Source organism: Monodelphis domestica, chromosome 3 (genome assembly GCF_027887165.1).
Source record: "Monodelphis domestica isolate mMonDom1 chromosome 3, mMonDom1.pri, whole genome shotgun sequence".
NCBI classification, from domain to species: Eukaryota; Metazoa; Chordata; class Mammalia; order Didelphimorphia; family Didelphidae; genus Monodelphis; species Monodelphis domestica.
Window position 1 is genome coordinate 171255297 of NC_077229.1, and position 18203 is coordinate 171273499.

Consider the following 18203-nt stretch of genomic DNA (forward strand, 5'->3'; position numbering starts at 1 on the left):
TAATAACTAAAACATTCCTAATTGCTAACTAAAATTAACTTTTTCTCTCCTCATTTTCCTTGAGGTTTCTGAAGCATTTGAAACTGTGGATCACCCATTTTTTTTCTTGGTACATTCTTCCCTCTTGGTTTCTAGGATTCTCTACTTTCCAGGTAAGTTAGTGCATGTTATGTTTCTTTTTTTCCCATTTTTGTTGCTCTCATCTCTGTGCTATCACTCACATATTCTCCCTTGCCTGGATTAGACCCTATCTCTGGCTTTTAAAAAGTCATCTTGGATTTCCATCAGTTGGGGAATAGCTGAACAAGTTGTGGGATATGATGAGCAATAGAATACTATTGTGCTATAAGAAATGATAAAAAGGATGATTTTAGAAAGAGCTGGAAAGACCTTCATGAACTGATGCAAAGTGAAATAAGCAGAACCAGGAGAACATTGTACATGGTAACAGCAATATTGTGGAATGGTCTACTGTGACAGACTTAGCTACTATTAGCAATGCAATGATTCAGGACAATTCTGATGAACGTATGACAAAGAATGCTATCCACCTTCAGAGAAAGAACTGTTGGGAGTTGGACACAAATCAAAGCATGTGATTTTTCACTTTATTTGGGTTTTTATTTTATATGATTATTTTCTTATAAAAATTTATTCATTTTTTAATGATAATACATGAATAACCCATATCCAATTGCTTGCCACTTCTTGGAGTAGGGAAGGAAGAGAAAGGGATAATTTGGATCTTATAACTTCAGAAAACTTCATGGAAATTTGTTATTACATGTAATTGGTAAAATAAAATGTTTTTATAATTAAAAAAAGTCATTTCCAAATTCAAGACCTTGTTCAGCAGCTACCCCCTTTATGAATGAATGAAAAGCATTTTTTATTTTACTATATACTAAGTACTCTACTAGCTGTGTGTGTAAAGATATGAATACAAAAGTAAAATAGTTCTTGGCCACAAAGATATTCTTATAGGGGAGATAATACATAAGAGGAGTGATGGCTAGGGAAGGGTGTTTTGGTCTGGGAAGTAACATGGATTATCTCAACAATCCCTATCAGTCTCCTCTCTGTGAAACTGCTCTCTCCCTCCTCAAACGTCCCAGAGCTCTTAGTTGGGACCTTTCATTTGCACTTATCTCATTCTCTTTTGTATGACAATTAATTGTATATAGGACGGATTTTTACTTCAACTGGACAATGTGCTCTATGTTGGAAGGGTCTATATTATAATTAATCTTTGTATTCTTAGTGTCTAACACAATGCCTCACATATGAGGCACTTAATTTTTTCTCTGAAAGAATGCCCTTCTCCTTTTGTACCTGTAGCAAAGTTTAGAACCTCTGAAGGCCTTCTATAGTGCAGGAACTGCTGGGGCAATACACATATTTATGCCTCTAAAAAGGTCACAGGATCATTATTTTAGAATTGAAGGGGACTCTAAAGGCCATCTAGTCTAACTCCATTTTATTTTTGAATAATTAAATTATATATTTTCTTCAATCTGCAAAAATTTCCTTTCACCCTAGGGCTCCCTCAACCCTCCCCACTGAGAATGAGAGAAAAGAAAAGTCCTTTTATGGTTAAACAAAACAATTTTCTGCATTGATTATATCCAAAGAAAAATATTTATCATTCTGCATTCAGTCCTTTATTTATTTAATAGGAGGTAAGTAGAATGTTTTATCATTAGTCTTCTCAAATTATGTTTAGTCATTACACTGATAAGACTTTCTAATTCTTCTTAAATTGTTGGTCTTCACCACATTGTTGTCATCGTATAAGTTGTTCTTCTCCTTCCATTCTCATTTCTTCTTGCTACTCTGACATCTTGGCTCTGCCTCCAATTCTTTCAAGTAAACTAACGTGCCCCAAATTGCTTCTAACAGTTATAACACAACCTAAGAACTGTACTAAAACCAAAAACAAACAACAACAAAAAACCCACATATAATCCGAGAGCCACGAATGAAAGGATCACTCTCCCCCAGAGATACTTGCCAGATTGGATTAGATTTAGGGTCTTTCTAGATCAGTATTTCTGTTGCCAGTGTAGGCCCCAATTATAAAGAGCATTTACCATTAATACCTGGTATTCCTCCCATGATACAAAGCTAAAGGACTACTTTTATGGAAAGTTTGGCGTGTATAACCCATAAAAACTGGTCAGTAAGATGTTACTGTTTTTTTCTCCATAAAGCTTGGAAAGAAGAGTATAACAATCAGTTTGGCAAAGCTCAAGGAGCTACAATTATGTTTGGCTTATGGCTAAAGCAAGCATTCATCACTGGCACAGTCATTATTGGCAACTGTGGCAGATAACAATCTTGGCATGGAATTCAATCAATCAATCAACAAACATTTATTTCTACTATATGCCAGGCACTGTACTAGGTACTGGAGGATGCAGATATAAGAAATAAAACAGTCTCCCAGTTTTAAAAGGACATTTATGATACTGTGGAAAGTGTTCAGGGGAGGGAAACTAGGATGGTAAAAAGACTAGAGTCTGTGCCATAAGATGATCACTTGAAGGAACTGGCCATGTTTAGTTTGGAGCAGAGGAGACTGGTCTCAAGTACTTGAAGAGCTATCACATGGAAGAGAGACTACATTTGTTCCATTTGATCCTAAGATATAAAACCAGGAGTAATAGGGGAGAGCTGCAGGGAGCAAAATTTAGGCTTAATGTAAGTAATTGTAGTTGTGCAACATTGGAATAGGCTGTCTCAAGAGGAGGTGGCTTCCCTCGCCTTGCCTTTCAAACCCACTTGTCAGTACTGTTAGAATAAAAATTACATTAGCATGTAGGTTGGACTAGATGGTCTCTGAGGTCCTTTTTCAGACATAATAGTGATGCCAGATGAGTAAATCCTAGTAATAAACTGAGATATTCTCCTTTGAAGAAGGTCTAATAAAACAGTAAAACTCCAACACTTCAGAGAATCAAAATTACATGTAAGTTAAGAAGCAATTGAAAGAGAGTCTACAACATGTTACCAACAATGGCTATGCTGTCAGGAATAACATCCATGCCTGGAAAATGAAGTGGACTAGCCATGTATTAGTAATAACAATCAACATGTGGATAGTTCACATACTATACTGGTAGTCTCCCAATATTATTAGAGTAAGAGAGATTTTTAAGACAGATCCTTTATGGAAAAAAAGATAAGAATCACAAAGGATTGAAATATGGAGATTGAAAGGAGAACTATGGAAGGAAAGCAAACTGCATGGGTGAAGGGAATGCCACATCATTAAAATTATAGATGTACAAAAATGCCAATAATGATAGTGTTGTCTCACTGTATATAAATATTTCCAAAACAGAACAAATGGGTTTGCTGACTGCTGGAGAGAAAGGAACAAATTTGCAATTAGAAAGTACTAATGTATAAATTGTTCAATTTATGTTCACTACAATCATTCTGTATGTTTTCATTACCACAACTTGAGAAACTGGTGATTCACTACAGAGCGGTATTAAATTGGAAGGTGAAACTTGGGGCTATCTCTCATAATATTGTTATTAAATATTAACAATTAAAAATTACCAATAGTTATCACCATAGAGTAAGATCAAACTAATTTTAAAATAAAGAATTTTTATTAAGAATAATGATAATAACAAATACTTTGGTATGAATAAAAATTATTAAAAAAGCTCAGAGAATTTGATAGGAAGCAGTAGTTTATGTTATGTTAGTTAACATAGGATGCCTAATGTATCATAAGCTAGTGATTTCCCTGACTATCAAACTCTAGAAAGAGTCTTTTGGTAGTCTACAATAATGAGGGTAGAGATTAAACAGGTAAAATGGTAGAGTAGAAATAATACTCAATTTGGAGCCTGAAGGCCTAAGTTCAAGTCCTGCCCACCACTAATTAATTAGCTTCCTGATGAAGTCACTTGCACTTGACCTCACCTTTAAAGTGAAGTCACTATTTTACTACTTTCTCTAAAGGTCTGGCATTAGGGTCCAATGGTGATGATGTCTGTAAAGTGTTTTGTAATCATAAAAATGCAACAGTAATATATCTAAACATCCACGTCATTCTAGCCAGAGATCAAATAATACATTATTGTGATAATGACAAAACAGAAAAAAGAAGCAGGCCTCATAAAATAAAAATCATGTATTGTCTATTCTGAATAACATTTCCCTGAAATACAACCTTTAAAAAAAAAAACACATGCCCTATCCATTATAAAAATGAGAATAACGTCTAAAGGAACTGGCTTAATATGAAGAGGAAGTTTTTCTTAAATCATTGATAAATTCTTTCCCACTAAATTTGTGCTTTGTGTAGATATCACTACTTACCTGCAGTACATCCCCAAGATCAGCTGTACTAATATCGGGATCTTCTGTGGTATTGAAAGGAACAGGGGTTATTCGTACAAGGGTAAGCACTCTAGGTTCTGGATATCTCCATAACATCATGCCTGGATTGTCCTCGGTTTCATTGTAAAACACAACTTCATAGACACCAGGCAGTTTCAAGGACTCTGTTGAAAGGAAGTAAGCTCTAATTAGTTCTGTCTTTTTAATGGGGTACATGCTGATTTAGATAGAAAATAAACTAGAAGAATAAAAGAAGAGAACATGAAGGAGTAATTTCATCAGTTTTATAAAGCTTCAGATCAAAATAAGTAAAGAAATTCCTCCCTGCTGGAAATTTAATGGTGATTTACTATTTTAGTATTGGAAGTATTAGTAACAAACTTCTGAAATGAAGCTTTGTGTATACATAATTGATCCATTCTGCCTAAAATCCACTACCAACCACGCAGTAATCCCAAAGTGATAGTGCAGTAACATTTTCTTACCAGCATCCTGTATGTATTGAAAGAGCCCTGTTCTCAAGTCATCTGAACTTTGTTCCGTTTTAAAGGTCTGGTTCTTTTCAACAGGATATGGCATTGACAGGATTTGATCAGGAGTTGGTATCTCTGATTTGCCCTCATTGTTTAGGTATTCATAAAGTAGTTCATGTAGCAGAACTAAACAATTCAAATGTTCTTGACCCCAAAAGACCTTTAAAAGCACATGATAAAAGGTTAGACATTTAAAAAAAATTTAAGAAGAAATTAGATAAAATAATATGACAAGAGAGTGAAATGCTATGCAGTCTTAACTAACAGCCAAGTTCTATAGAATTTCTGAGAACCCGGCTATAGGATAAATTTTACAAGCTCAAGACATATACACAAAAGACAAATAATCATTCCTATATTGTACTTTAAATGAAATCATAAATGTTCAAACCAGTGATATAATCATAAAAGTATAATGTTATTCTAGAGAAGTAGCATGTTGTGTCAAATTGGGTATCTGATGCAGGAGTCAGGAAGACCTATATTCAAATTCCACCTCAGACATCTACCAGCTCTCTGTGACCTAGGCCAAGTTGTCTATAAAATAAGGGGGTTGGACTTGGGCTTTAATGACCCTATACCTCTTTTGATCAAGGGCAAGGACCTTTACTATGACCTAAACAGTTATTTCCCATACCTCTTAGCTCAGGGTTCTATAAACTAGTAGATACTTAAGAACTGGTTGGCCACTGGGATGCTTGTTGCCTCCAGGAGAGGGGAAGGAAAGAAAATGAATCATGTATAGATGGAAAAATGTTTTAAAATAATAAAAAAGAGGAACTTGTTGGCTGAATACATGAATAAACTTGCAGAGATCTTTATTTCAATTAACTAAAAAGGAAGAAAAGATTGGCTAAGGTAAAAAACAAGACAAGGAATATTCAAATTTTAAAAGTCCTACTGAATAGCTTCCTATTTTTTTGGGAGCTTAAATAAAGAAAATATGATAGTAGTTTTCTTTGAAGCAGAGAGGAGGGAGGAGTACTATAGATGAATCCAAAGTAAAAAAAAAAACAAAATAAAACAAAACAAAACAACAAACCACAAAGACTTCAAAACTCTTAGTAAGAATTGGTTCAGGCATTGGATTTTGAAAGCCTCAAAAAAATTCAAATCAGTTCCACAATCCTTTAATGAGCACCTCTTATGGAAGTGCTATACAAGGTGCTGACACTATGGTACACAGGCAGTGTGAAGTCTGTGGAGTTGCAGAACAAAGGGGTCTTGGCATTTCTTATGAAGGAGAATTCTAGATCAAGTCCCCTAGAGCTGCGTTGGTGAACCTATGGCACGTGTGCTGGAGGGGGTTGCTCTCCTCCCCCTCTCCATGAGCCTGAGGACATTTCTCACATCACCTGCCCCTTTGCCCAATAGCCCAATAGAAGTACTTCCTTCATCCCTGTCTGGGGTAAAGGGGTGGCTCACATGCAGTGTGAGGGTTGCATTTTGGGTACTTGGGCTTTAAAAGGTTTGCCATCACTGTCCTAGAGGATAAAGAAAATTTGTTCATAGAAAATCACAGAATGTTAAAATTCAAAAGGACTTTAGAGGGTACCTACTCCAATCCCTTCAGTTTTAGAAAAGATGGAATAAGAAATATTACCAATGTCAAGTGATTTATTTCATAGGATTAGGGATTTTATCATAATAAAACATTTGCAAATATTCTGTAAAATAAAAATGCTAAGTAGAACTATTACTACACTAGAGTCAATATTAAAGGAAAGATCAAAAGTATATAGAGACATGACAAAGAATATGAGAGAGAGTCAGCTAGCCTTACAGCCAGGAAAATTTGAGTTCAAGTCTTCTCCCTGATACATTCTGACTTTGTTGGCTTGGGTAAGTCTCAATCTCTCAGTGCTTTGGACAACCTGAAGGTTATAAATTGAAGAGAAGGTGCTGACTTGCATTAGTGGGGGGCATTTTCACACCTAGAGTTCTCTATACTAATGAAATCATAGGTCTGATCCCTATCTTATAGGGGTCTATATATCTTCGACAAACACAGGAGGCTTTCCAAACATAAAATTATTCATTTGGAATAAGGATCAGGAAATAGCAAGAAGCAATAGCAAGGAAAGATGTGGCATGAATCCACTTCTCTTTTCTTCTGATTTTTATTGTAGGAGAGAAAACAGAGACAGGTGAAGGGTCAAGCTGGGGAAGAGAACAGGATGCTCTAGCCTTCAAGCTGTAGAGACAGCCAATGCCCTTAAGATGCAATGTTAGAGGACTATCCCTTCCCCCCTCCCTTGTTTCTAAGGGGAGAATTTCTGCTGGCATGAAATTATTATTTCTATTTAAAGGAACCATGATAGAAAGATAGCTGGATTTTTGCGAAACCAACAGAAATTGACATTGATTACAACTGACTATGTGGGGATTTCTCTCAATCATTGGTTAATGAAAATCCCCAAAGTCTCAGGGAATATTAAAGAGATAAGTTAGATGCATTAAAGTAGGACTTTGTAGCTTTAAAAATATTTATATTGTCAAAGAGCTGTGACAATGCACACACATTTGGAGTTTCTGAGACTCAAAATAATTCTTGAGAACTAGAAAATTAACTATCTTTTATAATTACTAATGTTTAAGGTAAACAGTTCAATTTCTGAGATTTGCTTCACCTTTACATATCCGAAAGAGGTGCCAATTTGCCCAAATGATAGATCACCAACACATACATCAATTTCTTTAAAATTTTCTTACTGTGCATTAAAGGTAAATATACTAAAGAGCATAGTGTAACATTTTATGTTAAGGGCTTAATAATCCATTTTTAAGTAACCCAGATATACTTGGCAAAGTGAAATAGTCTTATCAGTTATTAATAATAACTTGTGCTTAGGTCAAGCTGACAGCTAAGCAATTAAATTAGGACCACACTGATAAAAAATAATGAAAGAGCAATCTGATAATTCTTTCCCCCATCAAACCAAAGTTTAAAATTTAATACCAGTTTAAAAAAGTAACTAAATATGTTAATTAAGAAATTACTGGAATATGAGAACTCTGTACAATTATCACAGACCTGTATTAGCCCTCCTCTTAAATCAATGAATACTTTTGGAATGGACTGTTCTGGGCCAGGATTACCACTATGTTTACACCATTTAGCTTCCAGATTGACAGTACTGCAACAGGGCCCTATTAGAACTCGATTTTTTTCTTTGAGGCTTGTTTTCAGGAGAAAGTCATTTATGTTGAGTAGTAATGATGATCCAAGAATTACACCTGAAAAATAAGAAAAAAGGAACATGTATATCTCATTCATTTTGTACTTACTATGAAAGTATGTTTTTTGATGAAAATATATTCTTTTTTTCAAAAGCTTTTATCCCATTCCTTTGTTCATCCTGTATTCTTTTTCAGCTGACTTAACAGATTTTGATGGAATTTATATAGAATCCTAGTTATGAAGCAGGTATACTTCATGCACATTCCTTACAAAGCACTGTTTGCCAAAACATTATGACTTTTTCCATGTGTGATCATTTTAAGGTTTATGAGTAGAGACAAACTTTTCAGATGATTATATGAAGGACAAGAACAGCAGCTTCATTAGACAATCATTACACTAACAGGAAACAGCAATTTTCTAGAATTTCTTTTTTATTTTAGTCCACTTTTTCACTGTACCACAGTATGGTATATTGCCTTGCTAAAGCCCAGAGTTCTTCACTGAACATTTATGTTAAAATTCTACCATTTGAAACAATCAAAATAACTCAAAATTTATAACATATGTTTTCCAAAAATTTCAGTTCCAAACTTCACACATCATAACCACTTGGAGTTTACAAAGCCTTAAAAACAGATAGTGGCAGGTTAGATTTATTGGAGAAACTATATGCTGTAGTTCAAAGTAAACATACTCAGAGAAGGAATACACTTAAAAATATAAGCTCTCTTTTGAACTTAAATTTAGGAGGGCAGATCAAAACCATTTCATAAAACCAATGGTGCTCTTTAAGATATTTAGATGTGAAGTTGAGAGGGGGAGGTTTAGCTTTTTCCCTTTATGGAATTCATATTCTGAATTGTCATTGTGGATATTAAATTTCACTAGTCTGAGTTTGTAATGCGTATGGCTTATTTTTCTAATGAAATTTGATCCTCAACAAAGATGAAAGATTAAAAAACACCTAAGGCCCACAGCATACAGATGGTTCATGGCACTTACTATTTTGAATTTTCTAACTTGTGGTAGAATTAGAATTTTCTCCTGTATATGTTGACTATATATATGTATATACACAATATTTGAAAAAAACAGAGGGAAGGTTATTAAAAAATAGGTTAGGATGAACAATTTTCTCTTCTGTTATGATGTTTTATAAAAATCAATAGGAGAGACAGTGAGATATAATATAAAGAACTATAGAAAGGAACATGGAGAGACACCTAGGTTCAAGTTCTACATCTGACAGTAATATAAGAACAGTAATATAAGAATTAACTTTTCAGTTTCTTTTCTAGGGCTATTGTAAGAATTGAATGAGCATATATGTAAAGTACTTTAAACCTAAAAGTTCTGTGTGTATATATATATATATATAATATAAAATTTGACTCATCAAATTATATTCATTCATTATAATTCTATTTTCTTCCTTATTATTTTCTAAAGTAAAATTGTTTTAAGGTTCTCACATATCTTAAAAGAAAAAAAAAGAAAAAGTAGATGAAAAAGGAGGAAAATGAGAAAAAGAAGAAAGAGTAAAGGAATCATAACTTGCCCCAAGAAATAGATGACATGGTATAAAAACCCTGGTAAAGTATCGGCAAACAGCATGCTAATAGGCCGAGATTTGTTTTCTTTTAATGTACAATGAGATAAACTCAGAAAATATGCTCTAATGGAATTGCAAAATGATGTAGTGAATGCTATCCCTGCCCAGAGGACCAGGATTAAATTCACTTTCATGAATGTGTACCCAACGAGTTCTCTGGCTATTTGCATTGTACCAAACCCTCAGTGAAACACAAATATCAGGAAGAAAGTGACAGAAGCATGTTTAGCTACTTCTGCCTTCTCTTCTATCTGTCATTGACACTCAGTACATTTGTATGATATATGCTGAAAAAAGATATCTAGAGAGAATTGGAATGACATGTGAGTCTAAAGTTTTCTGTAGGTGCACATATCTGCAACTATAATGAAGTGAATGAGAAACCATGGTTTGATTTATAGATATTTGCTTTATAGCTGCCAGTTGTATTCCATAAAGTAAAGTACATACAGGCCAGCACATCTGGCCCATGTTCTATACACGCCTGTGGAGATTCACTTAAATTCCCAAACCTCAAAATACAAAATTCTAACTATATTTTAGCGTTAAATGCATAATACATTTATAATTTGTACATCTAAGATGGATTAAAAATATTAATTGGACTAAAACAAGTAAACATGTAATGTACAATAATAGTCATGACATTTTTTATCAACTAATCAAAAATGACCTTGCATATATGGTCTTAAATTAGATGAGCTAAGGTCTATAGATTAACTATGTATGTGTTTGTGTGTGCATGTATATAAATATATATCGTGTATATATGTGTGTGTGTGTGCATGTATGTGTGTGTGTATATATATATATAAAACCCATTGTCCAAGGACTGGTTTAACTCAGTTTGGAGAAATTGACCTATCTGAAGGTTGTCTTTCCACCCAGTGATGTCTCTCCCTTCCCCTCAGATACGGCAACTCCTGAAACAGTCACTAAAGGGAAGAGAGTCTGTGATTGGCATCATTGAAGGTGGCATTGATATTGTTAAAATAAGCACCTCATTAATAGACAATTTTATAAGTACTATAGCAGCAGGATCATTATTGATCGTCTATTCCACCATGCTACCACCCACAGTGGCTATTCCAAACCCTCCCTTCTTTCCTGAAACCTCTATCACCATCTCACCAAGTCCCTCAGGGAGAACCTATTTTGTGGAGAATCTAGAAGCCACTAGCTGTGAGCATCCTCTTTTCTCTTTCTTCATCTCTCAAGCCTTTGACAGCATCTCTCATTCTCTCATTCATTATTCCAGATTGATGAAGAGGTAGCCTTTCTCCTTGTAGAAGCCAAACTTTCAATATTTATCCTGATCCCTTCCATCTTCTACAAAGTACCTCTGTTTCATCCCTAAGTTCTTTAACCATCAGTCTCTGCTTATATATTGGTTCCTTCCTTTCTACCTATATATACAGATGTATCTTCCCATCCTGAAAATACTTTTTCTAATGCTTACCTTCTCTCTAGCTACTGCGATATATTAAATATACTTCTCTTTTCTTATCAGATTAATTCCTTGAAAAACCTATTTACCCTTTATAGGCAATTACTCTCTTAACTAAACCTTATGAAATTTGGTTTCTGACATTATTCAATTGAAACTGTTCTCTTCAGTTGTAATAGACAAATGTAGTGACCTTTTCTTAATTCTCACCCTTCTGCACCTCTCTTCAGTACTCCTTTCTCTCTGGGTTTTCCTGACTATTTTCTCCTGGTTCTTCTACTGTTTTGTATACTCTTCAGTCTTTTTTGCTGAATCTTGATCCACATTTTGGCTACTAACTGTAGGTTGCCTTTAAGGCTCTGTCTGAGGTTCCTCTCCTCCTTTCTCTCTAGATTCTCACTTGGTGATTTCAACAACTCCTAGATGTGCAACTGTGATTACTATGCAGATAATTCTAAGATCAATTTATCTAACCCCAGTCTCTCTCCTAAGCTCCAACTCAATACCACCAACTGCCTATCATTACACGTTGTGAACTGGATGTCCCATAGGCATTACAAGTTCAATATGTCCAAAACAGAATTCACTCTCTTTTTCTCCTAAACTCACGATTAAAAAACTTCCCTATTACTGTCAAGAGTATCATCATTCTTCTGGTCATTTTGTATTTCAATGCATCACTCTCACTCGCCTCATATTTCTAATTAGTTGCCAGGTTTATCTTCATAGTTCTCATATAATTGCTCTCCTCCACCCCCCCAACCCCCCCATACTCACACAGATGCCACTCTATTTCAAGGCCTCAGTACTTCTCATTTGGGCTATTTTGATAGCCTTCTAATTGAACCCCCCACTTCTCTTTTCTATTTATCCTCCACATAGCTATCAATTTTCTTAAGGCATCAACCTGATCATGTCACCCCACCCCCATATCTACCCATATTCTTAATAAATTCTATTGTTTCCCTATTATCTCCAGGACCAAAAATAGACTTTTCTGTTTGGCATTTAAAGCCCTTTACAACCTGGTCCCAATCTACTTTTTCATATTTAATGCACCTTATCATACGGATAGATATAGACATATACTATTGTCTAGACAAACTGGCCTTCTTTATATATATATATATATATATATATATATATATATATATATATATATATATATATGGCACTCTATCTTCATACCTTTGCACTTGCTCCTCATGCTTGGAAAACATTCCCCCCCATACCTTTGTCATTCAGAAGTCTTTGTTTTCTTCAGAGGTACAGCTCTAGTACCACATCCTATATAAGGCCTTTCTTATTCTCTCAACCCCCAAAACACTCTGTATTTGTAGTTTCTATACATACATACATATATATATATATATATATACACACACACACACACACACACACACACACAGATTGTCCCCTGTGCTGGACTATAATCTACTGTTTTTTGCTTCTGTCTTTGTATCTGCACTGCTTAGATAATGCATGGTGGTAAATAGTAAGAGCTGAATAAATGTTTGTTGATTCATCCAGTTGATAACACCATTTATGGCCCAAAGAATTATAAATATGTATTGAATTCTTTCTGTTGATTCCTTTTGCTATTGATCATTTTAAAAAACAACACCGTTAACCCAAATTATCTTAAAAAAACACTTAATGATATGGATAGTTTGTGTATTACTATCACATTCTGCTTATGGATAGCAAATCATGAAGACAGGTCTTGTTAGGAAAGATCAGAAGAGGCAAGGGATTGCAATATGGCAACATGCTGAGTAGATAATCTGGATCCAGAAAGCAAGAAGTTAGGATGCAGTAGTGATTTAGTGTCAGGCAAATAATCAGAGTATACAAAAATGTAAGTTCAAGATAAGGCAATGGGGTCAAGAACAGAGTGGAGACAAAGATACCTGGAAACAGTCCTGGTTGGACTCATGTTTTCTAATGCAGCAGGATCCAAAGACTGACTTTCTAAAATGTGACCTACTTTGGATGGAAGCATTTCTAATTGTTATCCTGGAGCAATGTGGCTGACCTTGGCACAGTGTACTCTATGTTCTTTGTTTACAATTTTAACTACTCTATTTCTTCACTCATTCGTTTATTATTTTTTTATGTCTCCTAAAACACCCAAGGGTTGCTCCTCTGCCTTCTGCTTTCCCAGTTTCTCTCTCAATCCGTTTTTTCATTCTTGTGACCACAATTTTGATTGATAACTCCCAAATCTAGGTCTTCAGGCATAACCTCTCATTCAGGCATCAGTCCAATAGTTCTTATGGACCAAAGGACTTCTCTGCTCCTGTATCTTGTCATTCTCACTGAAGAAAATGCTAGAAACTGAATTTATATTCCCAAATACATAGCTGGGTTATATTTATCAAGTAAATTTCAAACTTTTTGCCCATCACTCAAGGTCTTCCACAATTTCTGCCTTTTCTCATTTTCTTTTCTGCCTTATGCCATATTATTCCCCTTTCGAGGGAAAGGTCCCAGACAGACTGAACATCTGCTCTTCCTATCTCCATGCCTTTGCTCATGCTGTGCTCAGAATGGCTATACTCACCCTCTTCGCCTGCTGAATTTTGAACCTTTAAAACCTAGCTCAAAGGCCACCTCCTCAATACGGTATTGTCTCTCCTTCCTGCTGTCCATAGTGAACTTCTCCCTCGGACCTCACATAGAATTTTGTTTGGCATCTCTCTAAAGCACTCAGCAACAATAATGCTTATTATAACGATCTCTCTTTGTGCCTCGGGAGCCCAGGGCTCTTTCTGTACAATCTCTACTTTTCATCTCCACCATGGCTATGCACTCCAGAGTCATCTTCTGCTTCATACAGAGTAAACACTTAATAAGTAGTTGTTGAATAAATGAATTCTAAAGAAAAGGCATTCACTGAAACATCAAACTCTGAGGTATTAACAAGAGGAATCAGGGCCTTTGGGCCCTGTGCCTGCCTAGAGCCCTGGCTATGGGGGTGGGGAGGACACACACAAAATCATATTTGAAATCGTGAATTGTGAAACCTTGGACTAAGACTATAAATTGTTGTCTTCTTATCACAGAAAATCATGACTCCAGAGCTTGAAGGGACCAAGAGGAAATCTAGTCCCCCTCCCTTCATGGTATAAAAGAGTAAACTGAAACCCAAGGGGGTGAAGAGAGCTTCAGAGGATCTCAGGCAACCCTGTGCAAAAAACAGGTATTTAATAAATGACTGTTGAACTGAACTAAATCCCTGTTAAGCTCATTCAGATCAACACTTCTAATATATGAACCTTTTCCTTTGGTTTTCATTCTTCTCTAGTCATTCTTTCTTATGACAGTCTGCTCTCCTTCACACTTTAACCCCAGCAGAATGTCAGCTCCTTGAGAGGAGGCACTATTGTGTTTTGTCCTCCTGCCCTACTCTGACATATTTTGGGGTTTTCTCCTCTCATTCTTTCTCCCCCCCCTTCTTTACCCAACTATGGGCCTGCTCAATCCCTAAGGCAGGGTTCAAGGTTTGAGGGTTGCTCAAATAAGTAGCATAATGACTACTAGAGATACTCAGAACCACTGATGTTAGGATATCACTTCATTTCCTTCTTTCTTTTCCCCTAAATACCATTCTCCTTATAATAACTACATATTTACTTGCAAGTCAAGATTTAAATGACATATTTCATTTATTCTACCATGATTACTTCTTACATATCTAAACTTCCTATATCTAAGTTTTCCAAAGAGATACCTAGTATACTCAAAACTCTGAGGAGACATACTAAATAAATTGCAGATGGAACGGTACTTGTTTTAGTAGAGTATCTGTGGAAAATCTCCCTCCTGATGAAATTACAGATCCAGACTTAAACCTTCCCAAATTCTAAAAACCACCACCACCACCAACAACAACTGTATTCCATATTTCTGTTACAAAAAGCGTAAAAATAATGAAAATAATCTTTGGTACTCATGTTGGATTTATTAATATTTTCTTACAATTTACTACTTGACTCATGACAAGTTGATCTATAAAGGTATTTTTTTTATTAGAAAACATCTTGAAAAATTTTTTTTAGAATGAAATGTATCTTCTTATAAACATTAATGCAAACAAAGGGCTGCATGGAATATTTAGAATTCATCCAATTAGTATGTCTTTGCATGTTAAAACAAGTATCCCTCCCATCCCCATTCCTAGAATGTGCTTTTAATGCTTCATTTTTGTCTTAGTATTGCCAGTGCCTTGCAAATAGTGGGTATTAAATAAATGTTTGCTGAATTTTAGTAGTTAATTACTCCTGCTAAAAATGGCCTGAGTAGTGAAATTAGGGCAGAATATTTTTTAGTAAGGATAATAAAAAGCTGACCTCTTTAATATATATGTGGCCTTGGGAACAGGCACAAAAATATATCTCCCCCAAAACACCCCAAAACTTTGCACAAAAAGGTTTGATGGCAATATTTTCAATCACTTTGTGGAATTATAGAACATGAATACATACTAAGAAGTTTTTTTTTCCTTATCACTGTATATAGGTCATCTCAACTGTTCAAACAACTAACTCCTTCCTTCACTTCTTCCTACCAATACATGCCTTTTTGCCAGATCTTTTCATTAACTTTCTCAAAAATCTGTAATAGAATTTGCAATCCAGGTTTCCCAAACTAATGATTAAATTATACCTGTTGTTAAAACATATGTAATACATTTTCTAAATCAATGGGTGTGATAAACAGAATAATCTTGCTCTGTTTGGATTATTTCTGCATTTGACATGCTTTTCACTGAGTGCAACAATTTAGTTTGAGAACAAATAGTTTCATGACTTTTAAAATACTCCTTCAGGAGACTAATAAATGTGAACCACTTGTTTTGGACAATGTTTACAAAATGGTGCCAGCCCGACATTGTCAGGCTCCACTTAGATCCTTAGTAACGTTCCTATTCTCTGCATGCTGACTGAGCAAAATGCAATTTTGATCAAGCTTCTGTATATCATTAGAAAGATTATACTATGATGACATGTGCTAGCAAGGCATATCCAGGTACTTTTTTATGCAGCTGGAAGTAATCTAAGATTACTAGAAAATCTTCAGGCATGTGTTAGATACTATCCAGAAGTTAATTTGCATGAGTTAAATATCAGAATACTTCAAAAGTAAGCTATGTGTGCCATAAAGAAACAGCATATTTTAAAAAAATCCATATAGCTCAAGACTCTTGAAATGAAGTATGCAAGAATGAAAGTTTAATACTTGAACTTGAAGCAGAGAGAATATACTGTTTTCAGGATCAGAACTGGGATGGCAGTACAGGTTGTGAAAAGGCCTGACAGTGGAAAACACCTCCTTCCTGTCCATCATCATAGCAGATGCTAACTAGATAATAGTTTATTCTAATATATGCAACATAAGCAACAAAAAGATGGAGGCTTCTGGAATGCTAAGGCTATCAAAGAATAATACTGTCATATGGAAAGGCCTTCGGAAATTTTCTACCTGAGAACTCTTGTAACACTTTGTTGATGGTGTTTATTGATTTCCATAATGATCAACTCTTCCTGACTCCATTTGAGGTTTTCTTGACAAAGATGGTGGAATGGTTTGCTATTTCTTTCTCTAGCTCATTTTATAGCAAATGAGGCAAACTGAGGGTTAAGTGACTTTCCCAGGGTGACACAGCTAGTGTTTAAGGCTGTATTTGAAGTCACAGAGATTCGTCTTCCTGACTCCAGGTCTAGCAATCTATTCACTTGCTTAACAAAACTTTAGTTCTATCTGTTTCAAACATTTATCAAATTCTATAAATTTTTAACATGATTTGTGAAGTCAGGCACACTGTTTTATTTATTTTTTGAATCTCTTTCTAATAACTGGTGAACATAATATAAGTATGAATTCATCAAGAATATGCCAGACTTAAAAAAAAACAAAACATGCCAGACTAACCTAATTTCCTTTTTTTGGGGGGATAGTTACTAAGCTGGTAGGTCAGTGTAATATAATTTTAGCAAAGTGGTTAAACAAAATTTCACATGCTAATTCTTATATAAAAAATGAGAAAATATGAATTAAACCAGCAGTTCTCAGACTTTTTGATCTCAAGACTCCAATATATTCTTTAAAGTTTTTGAGGATCCCAAAGAGTTTTTATGTGGGTTATATCTATTGATAATTGCTACATTAAAAATCAATATGGATACATTTTAAAGTGTTCATTCACTTGAAATAATGATAAACCCATTATATGTTAACATGACATTTAAAATGTGAATAATTTTATTTTCCAAAACAAAAGTTTAGCAAGAATGACATCATTTTACATTTTTGCAAATCTCTTTAATATATAAATTAATAGAAGATAGCTAGATTCTGATATCTTCTATATTTAATCTGTTTGATATGTGGTTTTGATTGAAGTATATTAAGAAAATCTGACCTTGGTACAGGTAGGTAGCTGGTGAAGGAAGTATTTTAATAGCTTTTTCAGATAATTATAGATATTCTTCTTGGACATTACATCAAAACTGGACAAGTGGTAGTTTCTTTCCTTTATTTTTAAAAAAATCCTTACTTTCTCTCTTAGAACAGATATTGAGTATTGGTTCCAAGGCAGAAGAGCAGTAAGGGCTAGGCAATTGGGATTAAGTGACTTGCCCAGTGGGGTCACACATCTAAAAAAGTGTCTGAGGCCAAATTTGAACCCAAGAACTCTTGTCTCCAGGCCTGGCAAGTGGCATTCTTTTAAAGGTTATTTGCAAAGTGGAATTTGAAACTGTAACAATGAACTTTTCATACTCTGATACATCAAAATTCACTGGTTTATCTTACACTTTTAAGTGGATATTTTATTTATGCATAATTTTATAACATCATGTATTGGTCATTTGGAAAATAATGATTCATTGAGTTGTACAAATGTTCCAAAGCTGACACATTTCCTTATACAATACCAAACAGTATATCTGTTAATATCACCATTGCTCTTACAAAAAGTCTTTAAGTAATGGGGAGCTGTCAGGCTCATTGTGGCATATACAGATTTCCCAAAATTGCAGTTTTTGTTGTGATTATAACTGGCAA

At 34.8% G+C, this 18203-nt stretch overlaps 1 protein-coding gene across 8 annotated transcripts in view; it reads right to left on the reverse strand.

Annotated features, from left to right (window-relative positions):
* The window catches only part of VPS13B (vacuolar protein sorting 13 homolog B), a 1055144-nt gene that overhangs the window by 184082 nt on the left and 852859 nt on the right, over positions 1-18203 (reverse strand). For all 8 annotated transcript variants that reach the window (XM_056820764.1, XM_056820763.1, XM_056820760.1 and 5 more), the window contains 3 exons: positions 7927-8129; positions 4845-5052; positions 4339-4523 (listed from right to left, as the gene is read on the reverse strand). In XM_056820764.1, coding sequence (XP_056676742.1) covers positions 4339-4523; positions 4845-5052; positions 7927-8129 — 596 coding nt within the window. The remainder of the gene's footprint in view (positions 1-4338; positions 4524-4844; positions 5053-7926; positions 8130-18203) is intronic.